The sequence below is a fragment of the Neophocaena asiaeorientalis genome, unplaced genomic scaffold (genome assembly GCF_003031525.2).
Source record: "Neophocaena asiaeorientalis asiaeorientalis breed wild unplaced genomic scaffold, Neophocaena_asiaeorientalis_V1.1 scaffold43, whole genome shotgun sequence".
Classification (NCBI taxonomy): Eukaryota; Metazoa; Chordata; class Mammalia; order Artiodactyla; family Phocoenidae; genus Neophocaena; species Neophocaena asiaeorientalis.
In genome coordinates this window covers 9,744,605-9,756,547 of record NW_020173674.1, presented here as the reverse complement: position 1 = coordinate 9,756,547, position 11,943 = coordinate 9,744,605, and the positions used below count along the sequence as shown (strand labels likewise).

Below are 11,943 nucleotides of genomic sequence, written 5' to 3'. Positions count from 1 at the left end.
GGGTGGAGGAGGGGAAGAGGGGGACTCTGGGGGCAGGGGCAGCGCAGCCTCACCTTCAAAGAGGAAGGTCTCGTTCCAGTGGGGATTCAGGTTCTTCCGCTTCACCTTGGTCTCCAGCTTGTGCTTCTTGTCTGGCAGCAGGTAGATCTTGACGAAGGGGTCGCTGGTGCCGCTGAAGTCCTTGGCCGGCAGCTCCTGGGCCTTCATGATCTTCACGGTGAGCGTGGACTCCTGGAAGTTGTAGCCGACACTGAACTGGATCCGGCCCAGGTTCTCTCGGCTGCAGCCCTCGTGGACCTCGTCCTCCTCAGAGCCTGGGGAGAGCTGGGGGCGGGGGAGAGGCAGGCAGCGCTGGGGAGGATTCTGCTTCCCTGAAGCCCCCTCTGTAGCCCAGCAGGGTTGGGAGGCCTCGCTGTGCCCAAGGCCAGTCCAGCCGCCTCCTCCCCATGGTCACCACGCGGGGCTGGTGGTGGCACATCCCACATTCAGATCTGGGTGAGGTTGCTGAGGCGGAGGGCAGGTGCCCTGACCAGGGTCACACAGGGAGGGAGGGGCAGAGCCGGGACAGCCCCTGAACCCCAGAGCAGCGTGCACCCCACTTCCCAGCCTCTCGGAGCCCCGGGTCTGCTTCACCTCCCCTGGTGCACCCTGGGACCCGCCCCCCACCCAGCCCCCTCCTCCATCTTTCCCCTCTTCCAACAGCCCTGCGGGGTCCCCTGCGAAATACACCGACACAAAAACCTGGGCTACAAAACAGATGAGGGAGATTGTTCTCATCTCAAAAGAGTTTACCACGATATTTCTTTAGAAAGTGACCCTGGGGTTCTGAGGATGATGTGATTTACAAAATGAGAGAGGCGAGTTTTCAAAAGCAACGTCTGTTGGTGTAAGGTAGGGACACTTAAAGTACAGATTCCCAGGCCCCATCCCTGGGGAGCCTCATTTGATGGGGCTGGGGTGGCCCTGGGCGGCAGAATTGTGTAATAGGAGCCTCAGGTGACAGTACTGCAAACCAAGGCTGAGGACCACTGGAAGGGAGGTTACACCTGCATTCAGCCCTCATCCCCGGGGGGGTGCCACTTGAGCAGACCCAGCAACCGACACACATGTGGGGGGTGGCATGGTGTCCCCTTCCCAGGAGGATGTTGAAAAAATAGGAAGGAATTGAGGGGAGGGTCTCCCAGCCAAGTGTTTCCAGCTGTGGTTGCTCACTGGGGACACCTGGTTAGGTTTTAGAATCTTGCCCATCCCCCAGCCACCTGGTGGTTAATAGATAACTAATAAGGACCTACCGTATAGCACAGGGAACTCTACTCAGTACTCTGTAATGACCTATATGGGAAAAGAAGCTAAAAGGGAGTGGAGACGTATACGTACAACTGATTCACTTTGCTGTACACCTGAAACTAACATAACACTGTAAATCAACTCTACTCCAATAAAAAACCGAAGAACGCTCCTGGGGTGATTGGGTAAGAGCCAGGGTAGGACTCAGGGTACCATATTTATGACAAAACTGCTGGTACTGGTTTGCTTTCTCTCCTTCCCCTGCAGGAGACTTCTCTGTGCCCTCCCCCTTCATCCTGGAGAGGCGGCCCCAGGCTCTGAAATACTAACTAATGTGTATAGCTGCACCAGTCACCTCTTCCTACTGAATCCTGACAACAGCCGGGAGAGGCAGTGATCACCGCTCTCTAGCTGAGGAGACTGGCTCAGAGAGGTTAAGTCACACGTCCAAGATTGCACAGCAGTACGGACTCTCTCTGACTTGAAAGTTCACTCTTTCCACCAAAACAGGCCCACATCCCAAGACATTTTGAGACTTCCTCCTGCAAGCCAGTGAGGACTCAGCTGCCCTAGGCGACGAGTATGTAAATCACACTAACGATGGTAACTACCCTACTCCTTGTACTGTGTGCTTTGCCCTCCTCTACTCCCTACAACATCCTGATGAGGCAGGCACTACCATGCTCCAACTTGGTTGGGGGCACAGAGAGATTACTGCCTCAAGTCGCCTGTGACTAAGAGATGAGCCCGGAGTTCGAACCCAAGTCAGCGCCCAGCCACCATGAGTGCCCTTCCAGCTGCCCTCACTCTCACACTCAGATCTGGGGCTCCACTAGCCACACCCCTGGTCCTGCCTGGAGGTGGAAGGGGGTCTGAGCTGCCTCCCTTGCTCTTCTCACAGTGGAAGCGGGTCCCTCAAGCCCTGCCCCTTGGCGGGATCCAGGCAGCCCTGCAAGCTCCACTCAGGCCCGCTGAGAATCTGGCTTCCCGACCCAGATCCAGTTTTCCCCTGGCGCTCCTTCCTTCTCCTCCTACCAGCCCCACTCCCCTTTAACCTCAGTTTTTGCATCTGTAGAATGGGACCATGAGACACACCTATGTTACGGGGTTCCAGGGAAGGTTAAGGGGGGGTTTACATCACTTTCGTGGTCCTGCTCTGTGGCCTGGCGCCTGCCACTGCTGGCCATGGACTGAGAGCCTGGGCATGCAGGCCCTGCCACGACCACTTGCCCCTCCACATTCCTTCTAAAGTTGGGGTGGAGACCCTGGTGACTGGAGCCCAGGTGGCCCCAGCCTCACCTGAGGCTGGTCACTTGGATCTTGGTTCCCAAACAAGGTAGTCTTGGATGAGAGGCCCAAGCTGGGCCAGTGGACTTCACCTCAGAAGTGGGCAGTGGCTCTGTGCCCACCCCCAGCCTTCCCAAACCACAGCCCTGAGCCTTAATTAACCAGCTGGGGCGGGGCCTCGATCTGTTTCCATGGCAACCAGGCTAGCCACCCCCACCAAGGGCTGGAGGAGGTGCTGCCTGAGCCCCAGCTCTGGCAGAAGTAAGCAGGGCAGGAGTAACTCAGATGGGGATGCGGCCCAGCCCCCTCTCTGACCCTGTCCCCTTGGTCCCTTTGTTTGTAAGGCTGCGGGTGCCCGACTCCTGTTTCTCCACGCCTGGGGCAGGGAGGTCAGCCGATTGTTTACTTCTGCCCTGTTCATCTTCATCATCACTATTAATGCCAGTGACCCAGCTTTGGCCTAGGGCTAGGCAATTAGACCCTGCCTGCCCACCTCTGAGCATCTGCTGAGCACGTGAGAGGGCGCTGGGGCCTGCACTTCCTCCTTCTGCCTGCGGCTCTACCCCCACCCCACCCCACCCCCGCCCCCAACCGGGGGCAGCAAGGGGTAGGCAAGCTGGCTGGGAAAGGGCCGTCCCTTCTGGGATCCTGGCTACCGGGAAGCCGTAGCCAATTAAGAGGCTGCACAGAGAGGCAGGATGGACTGTGGCGATGGCCCGTCCAGAGCAGAGGATGGCTGGGCTGATCTACATGGATGGGGGAAGACAGAGAGGAGGTGGTGCAGGACCAGGCACTCAGGGCCCAGGGGGCAGGGAGAGGGGAGAGGTGGGGAGGCCCAAGGGAGACCAGATCTGGAACGTGGAAAATCTGATGCTCTAATCTGCATCCGAGAGAAACGCAGATTTGGGGGCCCGTAGCAGGCTTGCTGACTGGGAATCTGCATTTTAACAGATCCCCCAGTGATTCGTGTGCCTATCACAATTTGAGAGGTGCTGGGCTAGGAAAGAAGAGTGTGGATGGATGGTTAGAGCCGGCCGAGCCCTGAATGGCGGGAGGGTGGGGCCTGGGGGCTCCGGGGGCCCCGGGGAGGCTGGGGGCTGCGGTGTCAGAGCAGTGGGCAAGGGTCCTCTGAACTGAATGACGTCAGGTCTGGCAAGGGCCTGAAAGCCCACCGAGCCCCCTTCCCTCCCTCTTTGGGAGGAAGGGGGGAGACAGGGAGGAGGGAAGGGGGAAGAGGAAGCGGGGCCCAGGTCCCAGTAGGAACCTAGCAGGCACCGGGTTCCTACCCTCACGTCCTCACCCAGCCTTCCTGGAAACTCTGGGCTGCCAAGCCTGTGACTGACTCCCGCCTGAAATCTCCAGCTGCCAAATCACAGTGTGCTCTATCGCCCTGGGGCCTTGGTCCCTCCAGGAGCTCTTTGGAAAGTACAGATGAGGCAAATGGCTGTGACTCACTGCTGCCACCAGGGGGCGCCATGTGAAGCCACAACCTCTCCCGTGGTGAAAACACTCCAGATCCATAAGGCAGGGATCCGGGGAGGCTGGGGTGTGGACAGGAGAACCCCAGCACAGCTGTTCCCTCATAGGAACTAGGACCAGAGGGGTTCTGCTCTCCTCTTCTCTTTGGGCCTCAGCTGGCTCCCCAGCCATGGGGATTGGGGATGGTCCCTGGGAAGGGGATATGAGACCCGCTCCACCCGAGACCGCTACTCAGTGGGATGCCACCCCAAGAGAGGGGACACCTTCCGCCTCCAAGCCCTCGCTCCACTAGCCTTTCCTTCTAGGATCACACAGCAGGTTTCTTGGGCCCCTGCTCAATCCAGAGACTGGAGGAGGATGGGAAATCTTAGTCTCTCTTGACAGATGACCATGCTGGTTCCCCTGCGTGACTCCCACGCTGTCACCAATCTCCACACCTGCCCCTCCCCCTGCCCCGGGCCTCCTGCCCTTCTCACCATGAGCATCTCACTGGTGAGGGAGTTGACGAGATCTGAGACGGAGGAGTGAGGCTCGGTCCGGCGGTCAGACTCATCGTGGGGCGTCTGGCCCGGCACTGGGGCTGTGTTCACTGCCTTCCCTCCGGTAGGCAACCTGGGGGTGGGAGGAATCCGAATGAGCATGGACCTAGAGGTGGGCTGGGCTGGGCGCCACGGGTCTGGGTGGCAGCAGAACCTTCCGAGACCCAAGTAGCTGCCACCTCCTGCGGGCCAGCAGGAACTACGCTTTTGTCCATGGGGGCAGGGCCGTCCCCCTCGCCTCTGCCCCAGCGTGATCCGGCTTCGACTTCCCCTGGCAGGTGCCTTTTCGGCCAGTGTTCCCACTCCTGCTGTTTCCCAGAAAATCCCCTACCCTTCAGCCCCCGCTTGCATGGTGGTCTCTGAGCATCCTCCCTCCCCAGAGGCTCCATCCATCCCTGCTTGCTCCAGCCTGGAAGGCCGGCGGGGAGGCTCCCAAGACGGCGTGTCCTCTCTCCGCGACATTACCCCAGGCAAACATGCCCAGAGCACCTGTCTCCTGGAGGCCCCACCTGTTTGCTCAGGCTCAGCGGGAACACAGGTGCCCTTTAGACACGAGACTGACCAGGTGAGCTCAGGACCACTGTCCGCACAGCTCTGTCCAGTAGAACTTTCTATGTCTACCCATGGTTATTGAGCATTTGAAATGTGGCCAGTATGACTGAGAACTGAATTTTCACGGTTGTTTGACTTAAACTAATTTAAATAGTCACCTATTGGACAGGGCAAATCTACACCCCCTTGCCCAAACCCGACCCTTCTCCCACTCTGAGGACTACACATTTGATAAGGCTCTCGCCCAGGGTCAGAGAAAGACGGGGTCCCACCGAAAACCCCGGATCTGACAGCTCCACTCCAGGCCTTGTGTGCACCCCGGCTCCACACTGCCCCCGGCAAGCTGGGCTCTCTGGCCCAGAGGCTGGGTGGTGAGCCCAGTCTCCGTCTAGCTGGGGTTCAGGAAGGGGGCATTAAAAGCCTGCCCAGGGACCAGGCTGGAACACCCCATGAGGAGGAGAGATGGGGGCAGGCAGCGAGGAAGACGGGGTGATGGGAGCACAGGGCTCGGGAGGGGCTACAATAGAACAGCTTCGAGAGTACCAGAGCCACAGACTCAGAGACACACACAGGCTGGACACAAGCCGTGGCCCTCGGAATGGACCAGCCGCCAGCACACGGTTGACTATGACAGGCAGACAGACATGCACAGGATATGCCAGGCCCTGGAGGAGAGACACCAGGACCCAACAGCAGGGTGTGTACACGCTCACACACACACACACACACACACACACACACACACGAGTGCACACAAGCCTGACAGACACCCAGGGCAACACGGAGAGAATGGCAGGGGCAACCAGGCAGGTCAACCAGAGCAGCAAGATGACAGACGTACAGCGATGTGCACACTTAGATCCTGAGAGGACACACATTCAGGGAGGCCCCGGCATGCCAAGGTGCGCGTGTGAATTGGGAAACGCTGAAACAAAAAAGCAGGGAGCAGTTTCAGGGACAGACGCTCTGAGAATTAGAGGCACGGCGCACCTGCTGTGAGGGCCTGGCCTTGCCCGGACGACAAGGAAACGCCCCACCCCACCCGGGAGGCGCGGGGCGCCCTCCCAGAGGTGCGGCCAGAGCAGAGCACGCGCACATATACACACACGGACACGTGTTCACACAGACAGGCACGGGGAGGAGGAGACTGAAATAGCTGGAGAGGTAAAGTCAGGTTAAAAATAGAGTGGGTGAGGAGGAGAGAGCCGGGATTGACTGCTGAAGGTATGAGAAAGTCGGAGTTATTTTGGCCACACCACAGCGTCAGCACAGCTGCAAAGCAGCCTGGGAAGAGATGGTCAGCGCCACTGAAGCTATCGGAGGTCACAGGACAGAAAGAGACAGAGAGACAGGAGCACAGAGGCAGAGGGAGAGGCGGAGGGCCCGTCACTGGCCCAGGGACATCCCTGTGAGGAGCAGATGGGAGGAAGGAGACGGGGAGGGAGGGAGAGAGAGAGAGGCCGAGAAAGGTTAGTTGGAGGCGAGTGAAGAGGCTGCGGGGCGGACGAGGGGACAAGGAGGAGAGTAGAGGCAGAGAGGAGGCGGGGGACACACACCAGGACAGAAGAAACATGGTGGCTTCGGAGTGAGGGCAGCGTGGGGGTGGCCAGGTCCCGCCCGGCCCCGCCCCCGACTCCGGTGGGGGTGGGGCCACGGGGGAAACCATTCGGATCCCAAGGAGCAAGGGTGAGAGGGTGGCTGAGAGCATGAGGTGCGCATGGGTGCAGGGCAGCATGGGCGAGGTGGAACGGGCACAGCAGGGCGTGGGAGCCAGGGGCGGCCTTGGCCTCCTTCCCTCCCTCCTGGGCCCAGCAGCATTCCGAAGTTTTTGGGGCCCCGGCGCTGAGGCCCAGGGGCTTGGGGGATCCCGGATGCGGGGCTTCAGGGCCACCAAGGACCCTGGCAGTGGGGTCAGCGACTTGCTAGATGCACCCCACCTTGCTTGGGACCTGGAGTGGCCACTCCTCCTCCCAGGAGCCTGCTGCAAACAGACCTCGGGGGCAGAATGTCCTCCCCAACAACAGCCGAGGGCCACCCACCCGTTACCCCGGTGACATCCGGCCAAGGGGTCAGCTGGGTGGAGAAGGGGGCACTGGGGCCGAAGGGCAGACCCTCGGTCTGGAGGCAGAAGCTGAGGAGGAATGGACAGCTGGCCCAAGCCCACCATTCCAAGATTCATGCAGCCAGGAACCCAGAGGGGTGGAGCCCCAAAGCGCCTTGTGGGCGGTGCTAACGCCAAGCTTGGGGATGGGAGAGTGCCGGGCAGGAAGCACCCTTGCAGTGGCCGATCACCTGGGAAACCCCCCAAGAGCCTTGAGAAATGAGCTTCCAGGATGGGGTGGGCGTGACCGGGTGGGAATGGCCTGTGTCCACTGGGAAAGTCGGGCTGGGTTGGGGCGTGGGCCCAGGGCCTCCAGCTCCACACCCACCTTTCCCAGGGAGGCAGGGGACGACTGATGTAATGATCAGAAGGGGTGAGTGTGTTATATGGAGTGAGACCTAAGTGGCAAGGAGGTAAAAATAGGCTGTAGGTGAAAATGGAGCCAGTTCATTAACACATGGGTGACATGAAATCTCGTTTCCAGCCTGCATCTGCTCCCTCACGCTTCACACCCTTCTCGACAAGGGGGTCCTTAGCAGGTTTTCAGAGGGCTGCAGCCCTGCTCCTGCAGCCTCTGGCCCATGGCCCCTGGCCCTCTCCCCACGGCCCTCTGGCCCGCCTGCAGCCCAGCTCTGAGCCCTGAGCTCAGGAAGCCAGGACCCCGGTGGCTCCAGTGGGTTGGAGGTGGCAGACTCCGTTCCTCCCGCACCCCAGGACTTGGGCTCAGGGTGTGACACCATCTGTACCACTGAGTGAAAGAGCTGGTCCCACTCTCCCCTCCCACTCTCTGGGGACTTCTGGCTTTGTCCACCATGGACAAGCAACTGTGAACTCGGGATGGGAAGAAAATAAGAGAGTTGGTTTCCAGAAGCCACCAGACGGACAGGCAAGTCAGCTAACTCGGCCTGTCCTCCCCTAACACACAGGCCCCTGGCAGCAGCCCGGGACAGTCCCTTCCTGCACCTTCAGGCCTCTTAATAAGCAAGCGTCAGGGTCTCCGCCTGGCTGACAGGCTCTGACAAGTGCCCCAGTCCGAGGGTCTGCTCCCTCATTAGAGGCTTAGCATGTCCGAGCTCGAAGGGGTCACCCTGTCCAATCCTTCATTGGACAGGTGAGGAAGCAGAGGCCCAGAGAAGGGCTGTGACTTGCCCAAGGTTGCAGAACGAGGCTCTGGTAGCAGAGCTACAAGGAGGCAACCTGGCTGCCAGGCCACACTCTCCTGTAGGCCTTTTCTGATGAAAAGCACACCTGACCAAGGTGATGAGCCCTCCTCCCACGATCACAGGTGTGTGGCTGGCCCAGCCCAAGGCCAGGTGGGAAAAAGCGGCCAGACAGGTGCAGGATCATCCCACCTTAGTGATGCTGCCTGAACCCTGGGACCTCTGATCTTTCCCCGTCCCCTCCTCCGTGAGAGCGCTTCTAACGGGGGCATCCGAAGATGCCTCCCTGCATTCCCGGTGGCCAGGGCCACGGATGGTTGAATGCCCAGGCCTCGGCTCAGCCTGTGCTGTGGCCACACAGGCTGCTCCTGAGGGCCAGCAGCAGGGTTCCCGGTGACAGAGGGCCTGACCAGCACCTGCCGGCTGCTCTCACCCCCCACCCCCTATCCCATTTCCTCCTCCTGGTACCTCGGGCTAAGGGGCTGCCTTTCTGGTCACCAGGCTTCTCCCAGGCCCCAGACCCTTCCCACCAGGGGCTCCTCTTCCATCAGCCGAGAGCAGCCGTATCACATCTCTGCAGGGGTGTGTGTGTGTGTGTGTGTGTGTGTGTGTGTGTGTGTGTGTGTGTGTGTGACCATCACCCCAGCGGGACCTCCAGGCAAGAGGGAGGTTGAGGTGGCGGGGATGAGGGAGAACAGGCTGGCGCCCCTTCCCTAACATCCCCGCCGCCCACCAACCACCGGAGAAACTGGGATTTCTGGGTCGGGGTGGGGCAGAGATGAAAGATGAGGGTGCAGCAGAGGGGAGCCAAGCGGGAAGATGGGGCAGAAAGGCTGGCTTGCTCCGGGCGAGGGCAGGCATGCCCGGGGAGCAGGCTTGATCCAGAATGGCCCCAGGACAGCCACACGGGCCTCAGACCCGAGGGACACCACCAGGGTGGCCTGTGTGAGGGCACCGGCTGGGGAGGGGGCTGTCCTGCTCCAGCGTCCACTGAAGGCGCCGCCGCCTCGTCCAGCGACCGGCGGTCGAGGCTGCTGGCCTCTCCACGCCTCCTTCTCTGCTGCCGCCGCCGCAGGCCCTCGCCTGTGCTCGTACCTCTTGTCCCCCTGAGCGTTCTGGTTCTGCTGGGTTCCTGGGTTTTGCAGGTCAGGGATATTGGCAAAGTCATCCTGTTCCGAAAGCCCTAAGACCAAGGATAGCACCACCATCCGGCCTTCCCTGCCAGGGGTGGGCAGCCCACCAGCCAGGGTGAAAGGAGGAGGCCCCAGGGGCCGAGGCGGGAAGGGGAAGGAGAGAGAGACAGAGACAGAGACAGAGACAAAGAGAGAGAAGAAACAAGTGTAAGAAACTGGCCCTGCAGAAGAGAAACCAAACTTCAGCACTGTCAACAGTTGTAGAGCAGAGCAGGAGGCGGCAGGGGTGAGGGGAGGTGTCCACGGCCTGAGACCCAGCTAGCCACGGGGAAGGGGCTGGGCAGAGGCCTGCGAGGTGGCCCGCGACCGGGACGTCCCCAGGAAACACACGGGGAAGGCTGCGGGGAGTGGGGCCCAGGCCCTGGGACATGGTCCCTTTCCAAGGTTGGTTCACCTCTGGCTGAACAAAGGCCAGGGGCTACTCGCTCAGACCATCTGGGCCCCTGGGAGAAGAGGGAGGGCTGTGCTGTCATCTTGGGGACCGCGCAAGTAGGTTTGGGCTCCCAGGCGGGAGGTTCTCAGAAGGTTTGGAAATCCAATGGGCACTGCACCCAGTTAAGCCCCTCATAAAGACATCTCTGGGTCCTTTGGTCAGCCAGGTGTGCTTGATGCCAGGAGGGGGGTCTCAGGAGCTCCCTCCCCCAGGTCCCTGGACACACGGCCCGTTGGAGGAGAATGCGAGTCTCTTCCGGCGTATGGTGTGCTGGCTGTCGCGGGCCTTCTCCTGCGTCCCCCTTCCTGGAGATCCGGGGAGTAACCACCGAGGCTTTTGGGGCCAGTTCAGGGGCCTCTCCTTAGAGAAGCAGTCCAGAAGTCATCAAAAGGCAAAGGCGGGGTCTTCCCTGGTGGCGCAGTGGTTGAGAGTCCGCCTGCCGATGCAGCGGACACGGGTTTGTGCCCCGGTCCGGGAGGATCCCACATGCCGCGGAGCGGCTGGGCCCGTGAGCCGTGGCCGCTGAGCCTGTGCGTCCGGAGCCTGTGCTCCGCAACGGGAGAGGCCACAGCAGTGAGAGGCCCGCGTACCGCAAAAAAAAAAAAGGCCAAGGCGGAGAGAGAGAAAGCTGGCAAGGTCTGGAGACGTCCCGGGAGGACTCGAGGTAGCCTGTGTCTGCGGTGAGGACAGTCTGGAGGGATCCTGCTCTGAGGGAGGCTCAGTCCAGGTGGACGTGGAGTCGCCACGTGGGCAGCAGTGTGCGGCCAGAGGTCAAGGTGAGACGTCTCTAGTGTGAGGCTCTGTCGGAGAACCGCTGGGCAACTGCGGGGCTGCCTGCACTTCCCGGGGGTGAAAAGTGACCCTCTGCCTCTCAAAACCATCTGAGTTGGTGGGTGTTTTCTGGGTGCTTTGCTGAGCTCCTCCAGTGTTGAGCTCTCACCTGAACAAGGGGAGAGGGGATTCTTGGATGGGGCAGACATGAAAGCATGTCTCAGGAAGGGCCAAGGGAAAGATGGTAAGCCTGATGGAAGGTTCTGGAAGGTGGGAGATCCTGGGTTAGGAAGTCTACGACTTCAACCACCATCCAAGAGGGTGAGGTTCAGAGAGGAACCGCTAGCTATGGCTGTTTTCCAGAGAAGTTGTCAAAAAGGGAACTCTACCAGTGAGAAGTGACAAGCGAGGGGAGGGGCGGAGGTCCGGGGGTCTTGGAAAATGGGAGATGGCCGTGGGGGCCGAGGAGGCGCCGAAGCTAGGTGGATGCTGCCTCGTCTTTGCCTCTTTCTCCTGGGCACGGCTGCTCCAGGCTGACACTTGCAGCCGCATCTAACTTTTGGGAAACAACTCCCCCCTTCCCTCAGGACGAATCCTCATTTTCTTTGTTCCCTGCCCACCGGTATTGTTTCAGAGTTGGTAAAATTCCATCTGGCTCCTGGGGAGCTGGTTGTGCTGGGGGAAGGCAAACCCGACTGAAACAGCAGGTTTTCCCCTGGTTAATTCACTTTCTGGATATTCCTTGTGCTCTTCTTAAAAACAAAACGGCTCCTCTGCCTAAGTCCCTGATTTGTCGTTCTCCGGGCATCACGGGGCGCGGGGCCGAGAACGAAGGGCAAGAGGTGGAGATTTGGGGGAGAAGCTAGTGGTGTTGGGAGGAGCCACATCCACGAAGCAGGAGGAATGCCTTCTCCCTGCAAAGGGGGGTGGGATCCCGGGGGCGCCTGGTTAGCCTTCTCATCCCGACTCTGTACCTGGGCCACCAGCATTTGGGGCAAGAGAAGGGCGTCAGAAGCACGCCAGCGAAGCTGTAAGGCAGGGGTCGGGGGCCGGCCAACTACAGCTGGTGGCCTGTTTTTATACAGCCCACAGGCTAAGAATGGTTTGTACATTTTTAAAGGATTGTTTAAAAAAAAAAATG

The 11,943-nt window shown here is 60.1% G+C and overlaps 1 protein-coding gene across 1 annotated transcript in view; it reads right to left on the bottom strand.

The window, feature by feature from the left end:
* The window catches only part of SYT7 (synaptotagmin 7), a 40,260-nt gene that overhangs the window by 8,150 nt on the left and 20,167 nt on the right, over nucleotides 1-11,943 (bottom strand). Inside the window, exons 6-8 of the mRNA XM_024748525.1 lie at nucleotides 9,501-9,623; nucleotides 4,530-4,665; nucleotides 54-324 (exon numbers count right to left, since the gene is read on the bottom strand). Of these exons, the coding sequence (XP_024604293.1) occupies nucleotides 54-324; nucleotides 4,530-4,665; nucleotides 9,501-9,623 (530 nt within the window). The remainder of the gene's footprint in view (nucleotides 1-53; nucleotides 325-4,529; nucleotides 4,666-9,500; nucleotides 9,624-11,943) is intronic.